This window comes from Penicillium cosmopolitanum, assembly GCF_028827165.1.
Source record: "Penicillium cosmopolitanum strain IBT 29677 chromosome Unknown utg000009l:1.0-9042332.0:1.0-9050551.0, whole genome shotgun sequence".
NCBI classification, from domain to species: domain Eukaryota; kingdom Fungi; phylum Ascomycota; class Eurotiomycetes; order Eurotiales; family Aspergillaceae; genus Penicillium; species Penicillium cosmopolitanum.
Genome location: NW_026622679.1, coordinates 5,275,194 through 5,297,456, shown reverse-complemented (window position 1 = coordinate 5,297,456; position 22,263 = coordinate 5,275,194). Strand labels below are relative to the sequence as shown.

Genomic DNA, 22,263 nt, shown 5'->3' with positions numbered 1-22,263 from the left:
ATGGTGTTGGGGGGATGGAAGAAGGTGGAGGAGAAGAGGGAAGGTCAAGGCAGTTCTCACGACAGAACAGGCCAGGGATAAGGAATGACTGTGTGGGCGTTTCGGGAATGGTGGGAACGATGGGAACGATGATCGATCACCAAGTGGATCGATCGAGCCCAATGCCTCAAATGTAGAGGACAAAATATAGAATAGAATAGAGAATAGAGAATAGAGAAATAATTCCAGATAATCCAAAACACAAGAGCGCAACAATCAAGGGGACTACAAATGCCAAATGCCCAAGGCAAAGTGCTGTCGTCAGGTGCGCGGGTCATGTCATTACGGTATCCCGAGTATCGTATCTACCGAACTCAGCTTTAGCATCAGCACTGGCATGGAGTACACTTACGGAGTATCTTGTACTTTAATGTTTACAATGGACAAGTCTACTCATTATCCACTTTCCTCGCCATATTCATATTCATATTCATATTCATATCCATCGTTCAGGTGCATTGCACCACCACTACACCACCACAAGAATGCGGCCGATCCCAGCAAAATGCGCTAGGGTTTACTCTGGGCGATCAAGCAGGCCCGTTTTGGCTCTGGCTTTGGCTGTGGCTTTGGCTGACTCTGGCTCTGGCTCACTCTGGTTCACTCTGGCTCCACACGCCAAAAGATCCCAACTTTTGACACTCAAGCGAGAACAGTCACGTGTTTCCTACCATGGAGCATTGAATTGAGCCATGAATTGAGCATTGATCCTCAAAATGAGGAGTCTCTCCTGCAATGCTGCACCCTGCAGTCTAACTGCGTCTCTGCAGCAGTCACGCCTCTTGTCTCTTGGCTTCGAGACCGTCCAAACCGTGCAGCCCCAGCTGCAGAGCTGCTGCTGCTGCAGCTGCTGCGGATCCCAACTGTGAAAAGAGATTCGCTGGATCCGACTCCTTCCGCGTCTCCCTCACCCACCCAGTACAACGATCAGCTCTCTCATAGGTCGCGGAATCGAGAGCCCTGTACGACGCCTGTATCTGATCCCCCGATCCACCCAGGCATTGGCTTTGGCATTGGCTTTGGGGTGTGGGTGTGTGAAGGCCCCCCATTTCGCCCGGCTGGCCCGGACGCGGCCACCGACTGGCGCGGGGAGGCTGAGCCTGACTGAGCTGGTCAGCGCGGCATGTGGATCGCAGGTTGTTCATACCGCTGATGCCTGGGGAACTGGAAAACTGGGAAGTGAGACTGATAAACTTGATGGGCTGACTCCTGAGCACTACCTACTGTACAGCTCGTACCCCCCCCCGTTCTGTTCCCCCTCCTTCAACCTAAGCCTGAAAGAACTTGCACCTGTGTACTGTACTCCGTAGCGACCCCTCAATGGGACCCTCCCCGAAAGGCGTCAAAAGGTGCCGGGGTAGGACAAGGTTTCCAAGTGGTCGACGTCATTCTCTCGTATACCGCGGTGGGTCGATGGCTTTCGTCCACGCTGGATCGTAAGGACTCGACCCCTCGAAATTGATTCCGACTGGATGGACCACGGGGAGACCGCTTTGAAAGTCGACTGCAGCCGTCAATGCCGCCCTCCAGATGTTGGGGCCCCGGACAGGAACGACGTGTGGAGAGCCCTGGTGAGTGTTGCTGGGGTTTATCTATGCGAGAGGTGAAAAAGCCACACCTGTTCTCTGAGACCAGGGTTCTTCCCCATGCATCTACATCTCTTACTCTGTCCTCTATACTCGTACTTGTTTTTTTTTTCGTTATCACTGGCACACAATGGCAGCCACCGGAAGTCGATCCGGCTAGATGGGATGGTAATGGGTCCAGTGGGCAGTGCTATCGCCCAATGGCAGCAGTGTCATCGTAAATGACAGCGTTCCTTTCCCTTGGAAAAAGTGCCAAGCTATTCTTAGAGTATTTGATTCAGAGCTCGATTGCCATGGCGTCCCCAACATGAACCGGTTACTAGTTCGTTGACACTAACAGGTGCCCTTGGAACAGAACGGCAATCTATACCAAACGTCAATTATCCCAGGGGCCATCTCCCTGGTAATCTAATCAATCTATGTAGAACCGCGGGCTTTTATTATTTGTTGATCGTCCTTACTGCCAGGGGTCAGTAAGGGGGTTTTGCCAGGGGCAAAAGGGGAGACACCTTGGTGGCGGAGTTATCGTGAGACTCATTACTAGTAACGTGACTTGATGCTGCCACATAGCCGCCACTCTAACAGCTTGAACCAGCCACACTTTTTCCTTTTCGAGTTCCTTTGTTATTAATAACCTGGTTTTATTCCATCGAGATACTATTTGAGATTACAGGGCCGAGGTTATGTCGTACTCAAAATAAGATCCTTGCCCAGGTGATTCCAGGTAGGTGAATACACTACCTACTAACTAACCAATAACTAGTTAGTTAACTAGTACTACTAGGTTGTCCTAAGTTGGAAACTTCAAGTTCAACCCTGGAACAGCCCTGGAGTGTTTCCCCAAAATATAACTATAAATCCAAGGCTTCCAAGGTTCAAAACCCCTCACCCAAAGCCTTCCAAAAAAAGTTCTGCATCGCACCAAGTATACCAAAACCACCATCCTCTTTCCCAATTCAAAATAACCCAGGAATAAATCTCTTAGTCGATCGATTCCAATCCTCCCACTCCTTTCCAAACAATTGCTTCAGCATATCCTCCTCATCCTTAACCCTTGCCCGTATCATCAAAACAGAGAACCCCATAAACGAAGCCCAAAGAGCGAGACCCCATCCATCCAATCCAACCAAAATAGACTCCTCTATCCAGCAAGCCGATGCACCATCCCATCTCATAAAAAGCAACGTACACCCCGCTATAACCGCCAAATGACCGGTATAACTCGGGTGTTGTACCCAACGATATATCCCAGTTGTCACGAGTCGACTAGGGCGTGCGAGATGAAAAGTGAAATTTGGACCTAGGCCTCCAAATGCGGAAAGACGCACCCAGGCCCCAACGAGCACTAACAGTAGTGCGGTGACTGAGGTAGAGGTCCAAGAAAACAGTGCTGGATTGGGGTTGTTTGGTCGAGGGCATGCTTGTGCCGTGAGACTCGGGGTGTCCAGTTCAGATAGTATGGCAAGAGCTGCGTGATAAGCCACGGCGACAATTACGATTTGGCGGAGGATGAGAGGGACGAAATCTCCCATCGATGAGGTGCGGTCGATCTTGTGTCTTTCTTTTCGATCTGGGGATGCGTTTGGGGGTGTGAAGCAGATTGTTGCTAGGTATCCCGCTAACACCATGGCAGTAGCGAGTACGATAGAGCCTGGATGTATCATGGTGGTAATGGCAGAGAAGAGAAAAAGAAAAACAAAGCTTACAAGAAAGAGCCTATGATTTGGGAATTGGGACTTACATAGAGCTTTATCTTGGCTAATTTCAGGAATCCACAGTTTATACTTCGAACGCAGATCTACACTGGAATTTTCCGCCTTCGGAGGCATTTGGAGGCTCACATAAGGTGATATCGAACCGACTTGATGGAGCTTACTGTGCAGCGTCGAAGTGCATGCCTAATAGAGACGTATCGTCTTGACAATTGCTCCATAAGCGTTGAAGTTCCATAGGATCCATTAGCCTAATTAGGCTAGCTCTTCGCCTCTAGGACTAGTTACTGATACTCGTAGAAACTCGCCCCAAAGACCGAGAGCCCTTTCAAATTGACCTGTCGAGCACACAAATCCAACTCGCAAGTATCCCTTCAGATCCTCAGCGGCTTCTGTCCCAAAACTCTTGCCACCAGGTACGATGAGCAAGCCCGTAGCGCGGAGGACCATCTCACAGTATAAATCATCATCCATGGGTGTACCAGTCTGACGATCCAGAATACGCACGAATGCTGATGACGCCCCAGTAGGTTTGACCCAAGAGAGTTGGGTTGAATGCTGCGCAATGAAATTCTCCAAGCTCGCGAGATTCTGTTGACAAATTGACCGTGATCGGTCAAGGATCCTCTCTCGAACGACCGGGTCAAGGGCGTATGTTGCGATATCCTGGTCTACCTGAGAGACGGAAATCGTAGTATAATCTCTCGCGTTGATGGCTTCATTCACGAGATTGGGATTCGGTGAGACGATCCATCCAACTCGGATTCCGGGTAACGAAAATGCCTTTGAGAGACTGGAAACGGCAATTATGTTCTTATATTGCTTCCAGAACGAGATGATTGAAGGAGGGGCTTCTTGTGCATTGTCATGGAATAGCGGACGGAAGACTTCGTCGCTGAATATGATGATTCCGCGCTCAGAGGCAAAAGCAACAAGCTCTTCTAGGACACCTCTCGGGATGGATGCGCCCGTGGGATTATTCGGATTGCTAATCTCGCACGATCAGCACTGACACACTGGTCACATGGTTGGTAAATAGCTCACTTGATAATGATCATCTTTGTATTCTTCTTGACCAAGAATTGCAGTTCAGATACATCGGGTATCCAGCCGTGCTCTGCATGAGTCCGCCACAGCGAAACTTCCGCCCCAGTGCGACGAGGAACATCATAAAGCTGTTGATATGTTGGATACTGACAGATAACATGATCTACTGGTCCAAGTAGGGTATCCAGGACCAGGAAGTTAGCTGAAATTGCCCCCTGCGTGACAGCCAAATGCAAGGCGGGTATGGGATTATCCTCAGCGTGTCCATAGAGGGCGAGAATTCGTTGCCGCAGTTCAGGCTTGCCTAGAACAGAGCCGTAGATCAAGCTGTTTGATGCCTCAACGGGGTGAACAGAAGAGTCAGATGCCCCGAGTTTGGCGAGGTCCTGTAACGAGACTGGATCCACGCATGTATCTAGAACAAGTTATGGATATGATTGATAGTCGAGCCTAACGTGGACGGAGATGAAAAACAAACCGTGCAATGATATCTTAGAATATGGCTTTGAAGTGTAATAAATTAATACAGACGTCTCAACCTAGGGATAGTTTGTCGCGATCATGGCATACCTTAGAGTTGCGAACTAATTACAAACGATCCGTCAGCAAAGTCCTTGGTACTAGTGAGATAAACCGAATTTTAGACTCTAGTATTAGATCTTGCATACCCCAGTGATCAAGAACAAACGGTTTTACGTGGACCATGTTGAATTATTGTTCAATTTTTGAATACTTCAGGATGTGAAGTCTGCTCAGACGACCTGCCAGTGGTCCTTGAGGAATGAGTCATTTGCAAACGCAGACCTCCAATATAATTAGGCCGTCATGTGATATGCAGGGATACCCTAAGGTAGCTCTGATGCGATAATTGTGCAACTTAGGCAAATACGCAGGTAACCTACCCTAAAAGGAACAAAGGGGTCACCATCGCACCTTCCTCTTCAAAGTAGGCCCCCATCTTACATCCACCTTTCCCCTTCTTACACTTCAAGTCCTCGTCTCATGCTATAATAAACTACCATTTTTGACTTCTTGAAGCGCCCCTGGGCCCATAACTGATTCCGAAAAGCTCTGCTGGTCCACTTCTATCAATTGACACTCTGGACTTGGGGACTGTAGATCTACTGGCGGAACAAATAGTATCAGGAATGAAGCTCGAAGCTTAGGTAGCAAGATATCTGAAGAGCAAAGCCATCGCCAGAGAGTCCTCCCCTTTTACTAGTAATGAATGGATTCGAAAGCTGCTTCTAGATAGGTCCTATGTATACTACGTAGTAGTATATGCCAGGTGTACTGATGGATACCCCCTCCCCGCAGGAACGACGATCCCGGCTGACGTAGCAACGTGGGGTTCAACCAGTCCAGAACAACCACACCTCATTCCAAACATCACTTCAACTTTCATCCCACCATTCATCCCAACAATCTTCAATTCACCCCATAAATTAAAACACTACCAAACAAAAAAAAGAACCAATTACCTAAAAACACACCCCTCACCAATCATGGCAACCTACCCCCGCCCAGACTTCCAACGCAAAGCCCTAAACTGGGCCTCCCTCGACGGAACATGGTCCTTCATCTTCGACGACGCAGACAAAGGCCGAACCCAGCAATGGCAGAAAAAAGGAATTCCGGAGCAAGCAGCAGCAGAAGCCGCATCACCAGCCCAAAACAAACGGGACATAAAAGTCCCCTACGCATTCCAAACCCCAGCCTCAGGAATCGGCCTCTACGAAGCTCACGAGGTAATGTGGTACGAGCGTAGTATCAGCGACATACGCAGTGACGAAGAAGTCGCAAATGGGAACAGATTACTTCTTCGCTTTGGCGCTGTGGACTATGACTGCTCTATTTGGGTTGATGGGAATTATATCGGTGGGCATCGGGGTGGTCATGTTCCCTTTGACCTAGATGTTTCAGACGCGTTTGCATCTACCTCTGCCAATGAGTCAAGCAAGGCGAGGAGCGCTCGGCTAACTCTCCGCGTCCGTGATTCACCCTACGATCTGGCCCAACCCCGCGGTAAACAGTTCTGGGGCCCGGTGCCGGAGAATATCTTTTACACGCCTACGGGCGGGATTTGGCTTTCTGTTTGGTTGGAGAGTGTGCCTGTTATGCGAATTGGGTGTGGGAGTGGTGGGACGGTGTTGAGATCAGATGATATTGAGTCTGGTGAGCTTCATGCGCAAGTTTCGGTTTTGGGACGGGGTGCGCGGGCGGCGTGTAGTGTTGAGATTGAGGCGAGTCTTTATGGGAAGGCTGTTGGGAATGGCAAGGGGGAGCTTAAAGCGGAGAGAGATTGGGTTGGGTTGGACGTTAGTATGAAAGTTTCTGGGTCCGATGTTGCGAGTTTGGAGAAGGGGGGGGAACGCCCCGTTCAATGTTGAGGGGTGTTGGTATGATGGTGTGGCATTGTGGTCTCCTGAGCATCCGATTTTGTACGATTTGACTCTTCGTCTTTACGACGAGGGTGGGAAGGTCGTGGATGAAGTGCAGACGACGACTGGGATGCGGAGTCTTTCGTGGCAGAATGGCGATGGGACGTTCCGATTGAACGGCAAGCCTTATTTCCAGATGTTATTTTTGGATCAGGGATATTGGCCTGAAACAGGACTGACGCCCCCATCGTCCGAGGCATTGAAGCTCGATATCCAGATGTCGAAGGATCTTGGATTCAACGGGTGCCGCAAGCATCAGAAAGTCGAGGATCCGCGATTTCACTACTGGGCTGATCGGCTAGGATTCATCGTTTGGGGCGAAATGGCCAATGCGTATGAATTTGGGCCGGATTATATTGACCGCATGAATAGTGAGTGGACTGAGGCTGTTAAGAGGGATATCAATCATCCTTGTGTCATTACATGGACACCTAACAACGAGAGTTGGGCCTATACCTCGTTGAAGGATAATATCGAGCAGCGGAATCATATTCGCTCTCTGTATTACTTGACAAAATCCTTGGATCCGAGTCGACCTATCAATGATAACTGCGGCTGGGAACATGTCCTAACAGACCTAACAACTTACCACGATTACTCCGACTCGGCCGAACTATCAGAAACATGCTCAAAGATGGAAGGCGGGATTCTGGCCCCGAAAGCTGGACACGATATGTTCTCAAGACCCATCTACTCCGGCTTCGCAGGACACACACTCCTTGATCCCGGAGCGCAACACAAAGCCGGTGCACCGGTCATCTGTACCGAATTCGGCGGCGTGAATATCGCGCCGGGCAAAGGTGGTCAGGCGGGCGAGCGTGATTGGGGATATACCACCGCGACGGACATTGAAGATTTCCTGAAGCGGTATGAGAGGCTTGTTATGGGGATTGTTAAGGGGGGACATACTTGTGGACTTGTTTATACGCAGTTGTGAGTGGATGATTTTCCTCCCCGGGCTCCTTGGTATATCTAGCGAAGCGTGATGTGCCCAGATGCTAATTTTTTCTTTCTTTCAGGTGTGACATCGAACAAGAAGTCAACGGTCTCTACTCTTATGATCGCAAGGAAAAGGTGCCCGTTGCAAGGATAAAGGCCATCATGGATGCCGCAAAGGATTATTACTATGATCATGTTCAGACGCATGGACCGAGGGGAATAAAGAAGCTTCTGCATTCTCTGCACCGGAGCTAGATCTAGATCTTGCCAGGTGCTAGGTAACGGAGGCGGGCCCATCCATGTGACTAGTTAAGGCTTTTTCAACACTAGTAGTTGCTAGTTTGTCCACTTGATCTAGTTAGTGGAGATTGGTAGTTTCAATCAATAATAGAGGTATCTCGACGCGAAGCCTGTCCGCAGTACGCCCGGGTGGAGTCAAAAAGGGGTAGTTATGCCCAGCGGCAAAAGATTTGTCACTTTGCCTGGTAAAATATAGAGTGAATTCAAGTTGTTAAAGTTACCCAGCAAAACGAAAGCCTGGCCTACTGCTAGTGGTAGGTACACTGGCAGTGGTGTTGCAAAGACTTGTCTCTGCTTCCAATCGCGGCCTGGTAGCTACCTGAGATGGAATAGAGTAGCCAATCTATTCCATCTTAGTAGCTACTAGTCTGCCATTAGAAGACGGTCGATGATGGTGGGAAATAGGAGTTTTCAAACCTTTGCAACGCCACTGTAGTCCTACAAGGTCAATACTCTTGACAGTTATCATCAATGACTAGTCGAATAATACCCGGAATAGCTTGGACGAGATATACTTTCCATATCACATTAAAACTATAAATAAAACAGTTTGAACCCCCTATTCAAAATAATAAAATCGCTCAATGTACTTATCCCAAAAGATAGGGGAGATAACAAAAAAAACAGGGTTTTAAAAAATGCAGCCCGTCAGACGCCAGACATGCCGAAAAAAAAATCCCAGTAGAACAGAACAAGATCAAAACACAACACAACATTTGTAAAGAACAAGGCAAGGCAGGGCGAAATATTTTGTTAATAGCGCTCGTGTAGATGCATGATTGATACAAGAATTAAAGAAGCGCAGCGCTGGTAGATGGATAATAAGGGGGATGGGAACTCAAAACTCAAACTCGATCAAAATCACATATTAGCCAATTCATGATCGATCTGGCGATCGAGGAAAGCACGCTTTTCGCCCGTGAGAGTAGTTTGCAGTCGTTGTTCGACAAGAACGCGGACCTGCTTCTTAGTGACAGTGTCAAGATCAACCTCAGCCAGACAGGAACGCGTTGCTTCACTAATAGCCAACTCATCTGGACCACCGCCCGCAGCGCCACGGAAGTCAAAGGCAGTACTGGCAGGTCGCGAGGCGGGACGGGTATTGGCCCAGGGGACTGCGGGACCGATTACCGAGGAGATTCTCGTGGCTTTGCATGAATCCGAGACTGTGACGGCTTTGGTGGCCTGGTGCATCTTGGTAGCCGCTCATACCGCCCATGGACATGTGTCTGGAGGCGGCGGCGGGATGCTGATTCTGAGCACCGCCCATCTGTGGGAAGTCGGTGTAGCGGGAGAAGTTTGACATGTGCGAGTTGCGGTTGCCGGGTACATTACCGCCGACGAAGGGGGCGGGAGACTGCGGTGGCATGTACGGGTTGGTATGACGGCCTTGGCCACCTGGGAATCCGGTTAGGATGGTGGAAGCGGGCTTGACGGAGGAATACTGCGAGTGCATGTCGTCCATTTCCATGCCCATGTCGTCGACGTAGCGGCCGTTCGAGTAGATCTTCTCTTGGCTGGCGCCCATGTCGCCGCGGCGGCCGGGGAGGTTGTTGGCCATTGCGTAGTCGTCCCAGCGTTGAAGGGGGATGCTGCGAGGGTCGAAATCGGCTTCTTGTTCGCCGCCGACGGCGACGATGCGCTTGTCTCCCTTTTCACCGATGACGACGCGGGTGTTACCCCATGAGAAGTCGTCTTGTTTCCAGAAGGAATAGAGCGGGAGGACGAAACTGTAGATAGGGAAGGCTATCAGGTAGATGATCATCCAACCGATGTGCTGCCACTGTCGCTTGACGATGAAAATGATGGCCTGCAGACCGTATACAGCAGCCAACATGATAATCGAAATCATCGGGAAGGGTCCAGTTTTACTGCCGATCAGGTAGAAAATATAACCAAGGTAGACACAGGTAGCCGGAAGAATGATCGTTCCAAGGAGATCCACAAGAACGACGAAGCGCATACTGAAGCAGCAGAAGCCGCAGAGATCCTGCAGAGCAGCCAGTTCGACCAGATTGTGAACAGTTGAGTTGATCCAACGACGTCTCTGGGAGAGAAGCACACTCCAGCTCTCGGGGGCAGCTGTGCTTGCGTAGGCATCGGGAACGAACTTGTAGCGCATGGTAGGGAAGTGCTTCGTCATGAGAGTGGTCAAGAAACGATCCTCACCCAGAGAGAGCAAGTTCTTCTTGTGGAGCGTATCGACATCATTATCGGAATACTCCTTGATAACCTTGTCCGAGATGATGAGTGGGCGGCCTTTGTCCGCCGTGCGAAGACGGTACATGCAGAAACTGGACAGCAGTTAGTAATAGTACACCAGAGGAGGTAGATGGTGAAAACTTACCATCCGGGAAGACAGGTGACACTGCCAAAGAGAGACTCAAAGGCCTTGGACAAATGATGCGAGATGTAGTATTCGTACACCTGGATCATAGTCCACCAACTGCGCTCCTCGTTCGCGAGACTAGTCTCACCACAAATACCAGCAATCTTAGCGTCCGCCGCACAAGCAGCCACCAATCGATTCAGCGAATCCTCCTTGACACTAGTATCTGCGTCGACCATGAAGCAGTACTCGTAAAGCTCGGGATCCACGCCAATGATATTGTTAATCTGGTGGAAGATTTCAAGTTCCATAGGCGACATGGGAGCACGGTGGTGCACGCGGTTCAGGAACTTCATCAGGAGCACTTGCGAGTCACGCTTTCCACGATTTCCAGGCTTAGACTTGCGCTGCTCAGACTCCTTTCCGACCTTGACGACGACGATGTAAGGGACAACGTTACCCTCGTACTCGTAGAGACCAGAGTAAACCTTGGCATAGTTGAGTTGTTCCATGCCCTGGCCAACGGAGTGGAAAGGCAGTGCTGGTGGGTCCATCTTGGGGTCGACACCCAGAATATCAAGGACGATCTTGGGGGTTGGTCGGTCATTTCCACCACCAACAATCATACCATCACAGATTACGAAGATCAGCTTTCGCTTGTTATCGTATTGCAGCGCAGTCAATGAGTCAAGACCCTTGCGAAGAGAATCTTCACCCTCAGTGTAGGCGGGGACCAAACAGATGACAAATTTGTCTTGAGGCGAAGGCCGACGTTTCGATCCCAGCTGCAAAGCCGCCAAGAACTTGACGAGAATCACGGCGCAGATAAGAATGGCGAAGGAAAGCAGAATCCAGTTGTTTACAGTACACCTGGGAGTGTCTCGGAAGTCGGTTTTGCCCTTATAGAAGACGTAATCGAGACACCTCTGAGCATTTTGGAACTCAGATGTATCCTGCCATTGGGATGTGATGTCAGTTCCTGGATTGTCCTTGAAGAGTGTCGTAACAGCGTCGGGCAGGAACGAGTATTGGGAACCATCGTTTTGTAGGTCGAGAGTGTAGAAATAGTCTGTTAGATCATAGACCTTCTCGTTGACGATGGCCCAGTATCGTTCGTCATCATTGGCTTGAGTCTTGATAGTGGACTTCGTCCAGACCAGCTCACCCTTGTAATAGTCGGTAATCTTCGGAAGGAAGACTTTCGAATACCAGCTCAACTCGTGGAGCTTAGTACTGGTCTGCGGGTAGTTCTGAGGTCCACAGTTGTGCTTCGCCTGAGCGTACAGAACAGCGGTGGTGTCATTGTTCTGCAACTGGATGTTCGCGGAGGCGGCGGTTCCACAATACTCGGAAAGAGGAGGCGGGAAATAGGCATCCAGATTGGTACCAGCGAGTTCTTGCATGACCGAGCTTGTTACCTGTTGGCCTTTGATATCACTGTGCTGCTGGCGCCAGAATTTCGAGATGTCGTACACGCGACCGTGAATACTGACAAAGAAGTTGTCGTCTGTTGTGTGCCAGCCAACCTCCTTTGTATTCCAAGCCTTGTCCTTATTGGGACAGAGCAGAGTACCGAATGCCATGATGTAGAAACAGACAATGGCGTTGAAGAGCAGAATCAGAGCCATGAGGACCAACTTCTCGCGCCAAGCCATGCGAACATCCGGGCGCTTCATGCGACCAATATATCTGAGTACGAAGGAGGGAATCCAGAAGGTCATGGCCCAGACAAATCCAGCCCACAGTCGACGACCGAAGGTGATTGGTGTCTTTTCGATGTGTTTTGGTTCACCGAATTCAACATCACCGTCACCAACGTAGCGACCGTATTGATCGTAGTAGGTGATATCACCCTTGTTGTCATCTCCCTTATGACCGAGACCATAGTCACCGGCCATTGGGTTTAAGGGAGCACTGGGGGCAATTGATTTGGCGCCGCCCATGACACTGGGGGCCATGGCGCTCATAGCCGCCGGGTGCATCATCATGTCACCGTGGCCGAGTAGGTTTGTGGACTCGCCCATGGGGGTACCCTCTGGGGTCATGCCAGATTCGTACATTCTAGCACCATATCCGAACGGGTTCGCGGCCTCGTCAGGCTTGAGATCAAGCATACTCTCGGCTTCCCACCAAGCACCTTCTCTCATCCAGATGCGTTGTTGACCAACAACCGCGTCCCCGTTGCTCCAGCCTCTCTCCAGAATCCAATTCTCGACGCCATCCTGGCCTTCGGTGCAGCCAAGGCGGGAATACCGAGCGACAAACTCCTCAACATCAAAGTCGGCAGTGAAATCGAGTTGCTTGATGCGACGGTTGGCCCATTCAGGCAGTCGCCAGTCTCGCAACTGACGCGACACTGCACCTGCAGACCAAGAGTTGGCAGAGGCCTGCAGTTGCTCTGGCAGATCGTCGGTGGGATGGATGGAAAGGTGGTACCAAACACGGCTGCTACCAAGAATTGTGGGAAGATCGAAGCGTCCACGCTTACCAACGGAGATGCCTTCGGTGTCGACTGGGAAGAGGATTTGACGCAAGAAAGAATCGCTTTCAGCCTCGACTCCAACCTTCTCCAAGACTCCCTGTCGTCGATCATTCTCATATTCGCGATCGCGACCAGCGGAACCACTCATGATGCCCAGATCTGGTTCAACTTGGGCCACCGCGGTGTTCATCTCGGTTGTGACGGACTGACCAATTGGAGGGATAGAGATGCCGTCTTCTTTCATCTCGGCGTTGATGCCAAGGTCGTCATCAAACACGCCCCTCATGGCAATGGCTTTGCCAAGTGCCGGGCGGGGGATATCAACGATAGTGAGTCCAACGGTGTCTTCATTGGACCACTGAGGGGCACCACCATTGCTGGACTCATTCTCTAGAAGAGCCTGGATATCCGTGGCGATGGCCTCATTGGCTTTACTAATAATCCAGTCGACCAGGGCTTCGTAAATTCCAATGATCAAGGTTTCACGTTCGTCAGTCGAACATTTGTGTAGCAGAACTTCGGGGTCTAAACCAAGAAGACCGCCAACATCCTCACAGACCTCTTCGAGTTCCTCCTGGTCGACCTCAAGGCCGGCGGCATTTCCCAGCTTGAGCAGACCCGCGAGAACGGAGAGCAGACCTCGCTGGGCAGCACCCTTAACACCAATAGTTTTCAGATTGGCACGGAGATCCTCGGCGGATGCGGTGTCATCAGCAGTGGGGAGATAGGGAGGAGGGCTGTAAGTGTTGGAGCGGTTGAGCAGAGTATAGTGGGAGGGGTCTCTCAGATCGAGAAACTCTCGCTCAGCGGGAGTGGATGCGGAGGTGAGGAGATAGTAGAAGGCATCAAAGGCACGGAAACCAGACTCGTTGGGGATTTCCAAAAGACCCTTGCGGACATTAATGCCCGCTGAAGAGAGGGCTAGGGACAGGCCCACGACCTGGCCCTGAAGGGTCAATGTAAATGAGGCTGATAAAGCTGAGTGGAGAGAGTAAGACGGGTTGAAAGAGGTGACTGCGGAGAGGAATGGCCGCAGTGTTGCGAGTGCAGCGTAAGCGACTTCCGGTGTAGAGATGGGAAGCGCAGTGATGAAAGGCTCTAGTAAGGACGGTGTCGACTGGTGAAGGGAGCTATATTCGGGTCAGTAAGATGATGACTGGAAGACAAAGAAATTGATAAAAGAACGTACCAGAGGGCAATGCAGCCATCCTCAGCACGTCTCCGGGCGTGTTCCCAGGCTCGAATGGCCAAGTCACGATCAATGGTGGCACCGTTGCGGCCATCGGGCAGTGTAGTCGCGGCGGTGACCCAGGTATTGACTACCAAACTCGTACTAGAATCCAGTTGATAGGGCTGGCCAGCTGTATAGAACGAATGAAGAGCGTTCAGCAAGGTGGTGGTCGACACTTGAGTCGCATGTTGGGAGGTCGGCTCTCGGCCCAGCCGAGAGACCGGCGGATTGGGTGGAGAAGACCGAGAAACGATTCGACATGGCGAGCGATGTCGTCGAAGACGATGGCGGTCGAAATGAGACTTCCAGTCAAAGCAGTTATCAACGCATGGAGGGGTGTATGATGTGGTGTGGTGTGATCGGCGTCGGCGAAATTGAAGCACCAGGGAGTGGTGTGTGTGTGTGGTGTGTGTGGAGGTGAGATGGTTTCCGGGGCAAATGCAAATGGCACAACAATAGAAAGAGCCTTTACTTTGTCGGAGGGGCTCAGAGCTTCACAGGGACTGTATAACTCCGGATGGTGGTGAGCGAGTGACTGGAGATCAGGACTCCTGGATGATACAGCAGAGGGGAATGGAAGGGGAGGGGAGGGGAAAAGTGAAGCAAACAAAAGCGTGGAGAGAGAAAAAAGAGGTTGACAGGGTTGACAGAGAGAGGAGATAAGACCGGCGAGACGGGGGAGCTGGTCCGTACAGGGCCCGTACGGTGTATTTTTGGACGTGACAGGAGAAAAATACGACGATCGCCTGTGATCGACCAGAAGCTTTGCTGTGGGGTGATGTGTATAGGCGAGTTGACACAGGAGATACTGTAGATGGTATCACGCATACTAGGTACTACTTGTAGTATACTAAGATTGAGGGTATCCTCTATTTTCATGATCTGTCTATTCCTTCCATCAAATTGAAGTATCTCTAAATTCTACACTGTATAGTATAGAGTGCACTGTGCACTGCTCTCTGCTCTGCTCTGCTCTGCCCAATCAGGCGACCTGCGGAGGAAGTGGAACTAGAGGGAGTGCTAACCGGCTTGGATTGTGGCCCGGCTATATTTGGGATGTCTCACAAAAGGGTTGCCACTCGGTCTGCACAATGTCCACGCCACGAACCCCTAGTTTCACTCTCTCCCCCGGTTAATCCTGTGATCGGTCCACTCAGGGGTACGGGATGTGTCAAGTGGGGTGGAGCTAAGAGAATAGGGAAGCCGGGAATCCCTCTTCGGGCGGGCCATGATCTGACATGTTGCTATTTCTGCAGGTGTCCATGCGGGAATCAGTAAGGAGAGATCTGGACCTGGCAGTTTTGGTGCAGGGGAGTGGCAGTGAGAGTGGTGGGAGAGGTGGGAGAGGTGGAAGAGAAGTGAGGGAGCAGGGACCAACAGGGACTCCATACTCGTACTGTAGAGAGGAAAAAGGGACTGAGCTGTGGTGGACTGGACTGGAGTGGGCCCTGTTTACCTGAGACCCTGATCCAGACTAGCGTGTCGATATTTTCCGCCAGAAATAGCCACGGCCACGCCGATAGACAAGCATACCAATACTCTAGTATACTATATACACTCTAGTATACTATACAATATACACCCTACTATACACTCCTTTTCTTTACTGATCCCTAACTTGTGCCCTAATAACACGACAGGATCTCTGTTGATGTTTACTGTAAACAGTTCTACCCGGTTCCAAGTTCCAGTGGGTTTACCCGCATCTTCCAGCCAATCACCGTCATCTAATCAATGCAACTGCATCCAATCCAAAGGTCAATCCACTCGGCTGACCACTCTATACTATACATAGCTCCATACAAGTGTGTGACCGTACCATACACTCCCACCCCATACATGTACACACCCCATGCGATGTCCGATTGTCTCTTTTTCTTTCGGTGGATCAATTCTTTGCTCTGTTGATTTCCACTCCATCTGTCGCTTCTTCTGCTTCTGCTTCTGCTTCTGTTTCTGTTCTTCCTCATTCACCTTTGGCTCTTCCCTCCCCTGCCCCTCGATCTCAATCACGATCGGGCTACTCTGCCAGGGGCCTTCATTCCACTCAACATTCCCCAACTCTCCGACTCGTCCACGTTCATTCCGAGGCTTGTCGAGACTCTGCTCCGCCGACTCGGGATTTGCTCCCCTCAGGGAGACTAAGGAAGACCCAGGAAGACCCTCAACAGGTCTTCATCACACTCGTTTCCCATCTCCTCTAGTCCTCTAGAGGCGTCTTCGTCAATATGGCGAACACAAGACCTGGCGCTCCGGCCCACACGCAATCCTCCCTGCCATCTCTCCCCGCACATCTCCAGTCCGATACTCATCTCACGGCTCATCTAGCCAGTCGGTACGCACAACATCCCATATCCCATATCCCATGCCCAGCAACACTACGTCCTTCCCTCTTGAAATCCGATCGCTAACCCCTTTCAGTTTTCACGTCGGTCTACCCACAGCTCGCCTTTCCTCCCAGGCTTTAATCTCCCTCAACACATACTCTTCCGCGACGAAAGGCCCAGATGGCAACAAGGAGGGCAGCGCTGCCGGTGAGGCCGAGGATCTCGCTCGTCGTGCATTCACTCGTCTGGGCGCCCGAGCCGAGAACCAAGCCGTCGTCTTTCTGTAAGTTGAGCTCACAAATGGAACCTCAATCGATCACTGCTAACCCATCCATTCAGTGGAGAGAGCGGATCTGGCAAAACCACCATTCGCTCACACCTACTCTCATCCTTCCTATCATACTCCTCAACTCCTCTCTCCTCGAAACTCTCCTATGCCGCCTTTGTCTTCGACACCCTGACCACAACCAAATCCGTCACCACCCCGACAGCATCCAAGGCCGGTCTTTTCCTCGAACTTCAATACGACGGTTCGTCCTCGGTCAATCCCACCCTGATCGGTGGAAAGATCATAGACTACCGCTTGGAAAGAAGCCGTATCTCGTCTGTCCCCACTGGAGAGCGTAGTTTCCACTCGCTCTACTACCTTCTCGCTGGTACGAGTGCTGCTGAGAAGTCTCACTTGGGATTCGACAACACAATCCACATTCAAACCGGAGGCTCGGGCTCCATCAACCACAAGCGATGGCGCTACCTTGGTCACCCAACTCAATTGAAGGTCGGGGTCAATGACACCGACGGCTTCCAGCACTTCAAGACGGCTCTGCGAAAGCTCGAGTTTTCCCGAGGTGAAATTGCCGAGATCTGCCAGATTATGGCAAGTATTCTGCACATTGGACAACTGGACTTTATTACAGGGCAGGCGACGACCACCGCGGCAGAGGAGAGTGGTGGTTACTCTCACGAAGGTGGAGAAATGGTGACGGTGGTGAAGAACAAGGAGGTTCTGGCCAATATCGCTGCTTTCCTCGGGTTGAGTCTCGAGTCTCTAGAGAATAGTCTGGGCTACAAGACCAAGACTCTCCACCGTGAGCGAGTGACAGTCATGCTCGATCCACGGGGCGCTCGTCAGAACGCCGATGCGTTCGCCCGCACTATCTACTCGCTCTTGGTGACCTACGTGATTGAGAGAGTGAATCAGAGACTCTGTGCTGCGGAGGACAGTGTTGCCAATACCATTTCCATTGTTGATTTCCCTGGTTTCGCCCAGTCTTCCGCGACTGGCTCAACATTGGACCAACTGCTCAGTAATGCGGCGACGGAGTCTCTCTACAACTACTGCCTGCAATCTTTCTTCGACCGCAAGGCCGATATCTTGGACCGCGAGGAAATCACTGTTCCGGCTACCAGCTATTTCGACAACACCGACACCGTTCGCGGTCTCTTGAAGCACGGCAATGGATTGCTGAGCATCCTGGACGACCAGACCAAGCGTGGACGTTCCGATGCCCAGTTCCTGGACAGCGTTCGAAAGCGCTTTGAAGGCAAGAACCCGGCTATCTCGGTGGGCGACTCGAGCTCTAGCAGTGGCTACATCACCCAGGGTCCCCGCACCGCATTCACTGTGAAGCATTTCGCCGGCGAGGTTGACTACTCTGTGGCAGGTCTCCTCGAGGAGAATGGAGAAGTCATCTCGGGCGATCTGATGAATCTCATGAAGTCTACCCGCAGCGACCTGGTCCGTGAGCTTTTTGATCAAGAGGCTGTCGAAACCATCACCCACCCGAAGGAGAAGACTGCTATCATGCAGGCCCAGGTCTCTTCCAAGCCAATGCGTATGCCGAGCATGGCTCGACGCAAGCATGACGCCCAATCTCGACTCACCTCAATGGCCATGTCCCGAGCCGACAGCGAGCATAACATTGAAGAAGTGGATAGCCAAGTGGGAAGCTCCCGCCGCAGCATGGCAGGTCGGAAGAGTGGCTTGATGGGTCCCTCCCAGGGCTCGGCTGGTCAATTCCTTTCTGGTCTTGAAATCATCAACAAGTGCCTGAGCCAGCCGAACCTGAACCCCTACTTCGTGATCTGCCTCAAGCCCAACGATCGACGAATCGCCAATCAGTTTGACAGCAAGTGTGTTCGCATGCAGGTTCAAACATTTGGCATCGCCGAGATTAGCCAGCGGCTCCGGAATGCAGACTTCAGTGTCTTTCTCCCCTTTGCGGAGTTCCTTGGTCTGGCTGAGATCGGCAATGTCGTCGTCGGCAGCGATAAGGAAAAGTCGGAAGTCGTCTTGGATGAGAGACGCTGGCCCGGAAACGAGGCTCGCGTTGGTAGCACTGGTGTCTTCCTGAGTGAGCGTTGCTGGGCGGATCTCGCCAAAGTCGGAGAACGTGTCGTTCCAACCTTCAACGCCATTGGCGGCGCTGATGACGACGCTATCAACTCTGCTGGCAACCCGGATGCTAAAGTTCGCCTCCTCAATCCGGCTGATGCGTCCCCGGGTGCTTTCATCTATGGTGACGAAACGAAGCAGGGATATTTCGGCAGCCGCGAATTGGATGGCCGTTCTGATGCTGGGGGCTCCGCTTTCAACTCTGGTGACATGTTCCGTGACCTCGACACGAAGCAGCAGATGCTTGAGAAGGGTCAAGAAAAGAACATGGAAGAGGTGGAGGATATTCCTGTTTCAGCATCCCGCCGCCGTTGGATGGCACTGGTTTGGCTGTTAACGTGGATGGTTCCCGACGTATTAATCCGGTATATCGGTCGCATGAAGCGAAAGGATATCCGCATCGCTTGGCGAGAGAAGCTTGCGATCAACTTGATTATCTGGTTTGCCTGTGGTGTTGCTATCTTCATGATTGTCGCTTTCCCCGGCTTGATTTGTCCAACTCAACATGTCTATTCCAAGGGAGAACTCAGCAACCAGAACGGCAAAGATGGGGCAGCCTCATACGTTTCCGTCCGAGGTGTTGTTTTCAACTTGGGAGACTTCATGCCTTCTCACTATCCCGATATTGTCCCTCAAAAGTCACTCAAGAACTACGCCGGTACCGATGCCACCAACCTCTTCCCCGTCCAGGTCTCTGCATTGTGCCAGGGTGTGGACGGAACCATCGACCCCAGCGTGCCGCTTGACTATAGATCGAACTTGAATGACTCGGCCAGCACGATTTCCTCAACCTCCTTCGATATCAACGCCAAGTACCATGACTTCCGTTATTGGACCGATCTCTACCAAGCCGATTGGTTCTATGAGCAGATGGTCATGATGCGAGCCAATTACAAAAAGGGCTACGTGGGCTATACCGCCAAGTATATGAAGACGCTCGCGGACGACGAGAACAAGAACATTGTGAGCATCAACGGGAAAGTATACGACATGTCGTATTATATTGCAGGACCTCGCAATCCGCGTTTCCCAGAAGGCAAGAATCGTTCCACCAGCAGTGTCAAGACCGACTATATGAGCCCTCTGCTCGTCACTCTCTTCCAGCAAAAGTCCGGCTACGATGTGACCAAATACTGGAATGATCTTGATCTTGACGACACTTTGCGCTCCCGCATGGAACTGTGCCTTGACAATTTGTTCTTTGTTGGCCATGTCGACACCCGTAACTCGGTCAAGTGTCAGTTCGCTCGCTACTTCATCCTTGCCATCTCCATCTTGATCTGTACTGTTTTGGTCTTCAAGTTCTTGGCAGCCCTGCAATTCGGAAAGAAGAATTTGCCCGAGAATCTCGACAAATTCATCATTTGCCAGGTGCCGGTGTATACCGAAGATGAGGACTCACTTCGTCGTGCCATGGACTCTATGGCGCGCATGCGCTACGATGACAAGCGTAAACTTCTCCTTGTTATTTGTGACGGTATGATTATTGGTCAAGGTAATGATCGCCCGACACCACGCATCGTTTTGGACATTTTGGGCGTTCCTGAATCTGTGGATCCCGAGCCCCTCAGCTTCGAGAGTCTGGGTGAAGGTATGAAACAGCACAATATGGGTAAGATCTACTCTGGTCTCTACGAGGTCCAAGGTCATATCGTGCCCTTCTTGGTTGTTGTCAAGGTCGGCAAGCCTTCTGAAGTGTCTCGCCCGGGTAACCGTGGTAAGCGTGACTCTCAGATGATTCTCATGCGTTTCCTCAACCGCATTCACTACAATCTGCCCATGAGCCCTATGGAGCTGGAGATGCACCATCAAATTCGCAATATCATCGGTGTCAACCCGACTTTCTACGAATATATTCTGCAAGTCGATGCCGATACAATGGTTGCACCGGATTCCGCCACTCGGTTCGTTTCAGCATTCCTCTCTGATACACGCCTCATCGGTGTCTGTGGAGAGACAGCCCTGTCCAACGCGAAAACATCCATGGTCACGATGATCCAGGTTTACGAGTACTATATTTCCCACAACTTGATCAAGGCGTTCGAGAGTCTATTCGGGTCCGTCACTTGTTTACCCGGTTGTTTCACCATGTTCCGAATCCGCTCTTCAGAGACCGGCAAACCGCTTTTCGTGAGCAAGGAAGTCGTCGACTCCTATTCCGAGATCCGCGTCGATACCCTGCACATGAAGAACCTGCTCCACCTGGGTGAAGATCGATACCTGACCACGCTACTGCTCAAGCACCACCCCAAGTTCAAGACGAAGTACATCTTCCGCTCTCACGCCTGGACCGTCGCCCCCGAGAGTTTTGCCGTCTTCCTTTCGCAACGTCGTCGCTGGATCAACTCCACCGTCCACAATCTGGTCGAGCTAGTCCCACTCCAACAGCTGTGCGGATTCTGCTGCTTCAGCATGCGTTTCATCGTCTTCGTCGATCTCCTCAGTACCATCATCCAACCCGTCACAGTCGCCTATATCATTTACCTCATCGTCTGGCTAGTCCAAGACAGCTCAGTAATCCCCTGGACAGCCTTCATCTTACTCGGTGTCATCTACGGTCTCCAAGCTTTCATCTTCATCGTCCGACGCAAGTGGGAAATGATCGGCTGGATGTTCATCTACATCCTCGCCATCCCAGTCTTCACCCTCGCTCTACCGCTCTACTCATTCTGGCACATGGACGATTTCTCCTGGGGAAACACCCGCGTCATCACAGGAGAAAAGGGTCGCAAAGTCGTCATCTCCGACGAAGGCAAATTCGACCCCGCTTCCATCCCAAAGAAACGCTGGGAAGAATACCAGATGGAATTATGGGAAGCTCAAACTTCCCGCGACGATCGCTCCGAAGTCTCGGGTTACTCGTACGGAACACGATCCCACGCCTTCCCACAGTCCGAGTACGGATTCCCCGGTTCTAGGCCGATGTCTCAAATGGATCTACCGTTGATGAACTCGAGTTCGCGTCTTTCGGTCACTCCGTCCGAGATGGGCCTGGGCATGGGTGCGGGCATGGGTGCGGGCATGGGTATGGCTCATGGAGACCTGAGTATGGAAGATATGAGCCACCTACCTTCCGACGACGCTATTCTTGCGGAGATTAAGGAGATTTTGCGTACGGCGGATCTTATGGCTGTTACGAAGAAGAGTATTAAGCTGGAGCTTGAGAGACGATTTGGTGTTAACCTTGATCTCAAGAGGCCTTATATTAATTCGGCTACCGAGGCTGTTCTTTCGGGTCTTCTTTGATCTTTGATTTTTTGTTTTGATTTTTACTTCCGGTCTGCGCTTTTTCCAACTCGTGTCGAGACATGAGTATGTGTTATTAATGTCCGGATTTTTGTTCTTTGTTTTCCCCGTGTTTTTATGTGTTCGTCCTTCCAACTTTTTCCCTTTCCCCTCCCATTTTTCGAGCGAACTTGCATGGATGAGAAAATT

At 51.2% G+C, this 22,263-nt stretch overlaps 6 protein-coding genes across 6 annotated transcripts; 2 read left to right on the top strand and 4 right to left on the bottom strand.

Annotated features, from left to right (window-relative positions):
- Positions 1 to 812: 812 nt before the first annotated feature.
- On the bottom strand, positions 813 to 1,184 carry N7509_010052 (uncharacterized protein; the record flags this gene model as incomplete). The annotated part of the gene is made up of 1 exon (XM_056634689.1): positions 813 to 1,184. The coding sequence occupies one exon, from the start codon at positions 1,182 to 1,184 to the stop codon at positions 813 to 815; it is 372 nt and encodes a 123-aa protein (XP_056485309.1).
- Positions 1,185 to 2,581: 1,397 nt separating this feature from the next.
- On the bottom strand, positions 2,582 to 3,289 carry N7509_010051 (methyltransferase family protein; the record flags this gene model as incomplete). Its single annotated transcript, XM_056634688.1, has 1 exon — positions 2,582 to 3,289. One exon carries the CDS (start codon positions 3,287 to 3,289, stop codon positions 2,582 to 2,584), a length of 708 nt encoding a protein of 235 aa, XP_056485308.1.
- A 303-nt stretch (positions 3,290 to 3,592) lies between these two features.
- On the bottom strand, positions 3,593 to 5,089 carry N7509_010050 (aspartate aminotransferase; the record flags this gene model as incomplete). The annotated part of the gene is made up of 3 exons (XM_056634687.1): positions 3,593 to 4,325; positions 4,382 to 4,799; positions 5,053 to 5,089. The coding sequence occupies 3 exons, from the start codon at positions 5,087 to 5,089 to the stop codon at positions 3,593 to 3,595; spliced, it is 1,188 nt and encodes a 395-aa protein (XP_056485307.1).
- An 800-nt stretch (positions 5,090 to 5,889) lies between these two features.
- On the top strand, positions 5,890 to 8,019 carry N7509_010049 (glycoside hydrolase family 2 protein; the record flags this gene model as incomplete). Its single annotated transcript, XM_056634686.1, is given in 3 exon segments — positions 5,890 to 6,702; positions 6,716 to 7,758; positions 7,845 to 8,019. 3 exon segments carry the CDS (start codon positions 5,890 to 5,892, stop codon positions 8,017 to 8,019), a joined length of 2,031 nt encoding a protein of 676 aa, XP_056485306.1.
- Positions 8,020 to 8,925: 906 nt separating this feature from the next.
- Positions 8,926 to 14,367, bottom strand: csmB (putative chitin synthase; the record flags this gene model as incomplete). Its single annotated transcript, XM_056634685.1, has 5 exons — positions 8,926 to 9,179; positions 9,277 to 10,358; positions 10,412 to 14,005; positions 14,065 to 14,236; positions 14,283 to 14,367. The coding sequence occupies 5 exons, from the start codon at positions 14,365 to 14,367 to the stop codon at positions 8,926 to 8,928; spliced, it is 5,187 nt and encodes a 1,728-aa protein (XP_056485305.1).
- A 1,967-nt stretch (positions 14,368 to 16,334) lies between these two features.
- Positions 16,335 to 22,074, top strand: chsE (chitin synthase class Va; the record flags this gene model as incomplete). The annotated part of the gene is made up of 3 exons (XM_056634684.1): positions 16,335 to 16,441; positions 16,528 to 16,716; positions 16,773 to 22,074. The coding sequence occupies 3 exons, from the start codon at positions 16,335 to 16,337 to the stop codon at positions 22,072 to 22,074; spliced, it is 5,598 nt and encodes a 1,865-aa protein (XP_056485304.1).
- Positions 22,075 to 22,263: the final 189 nt, after the last annotated feature.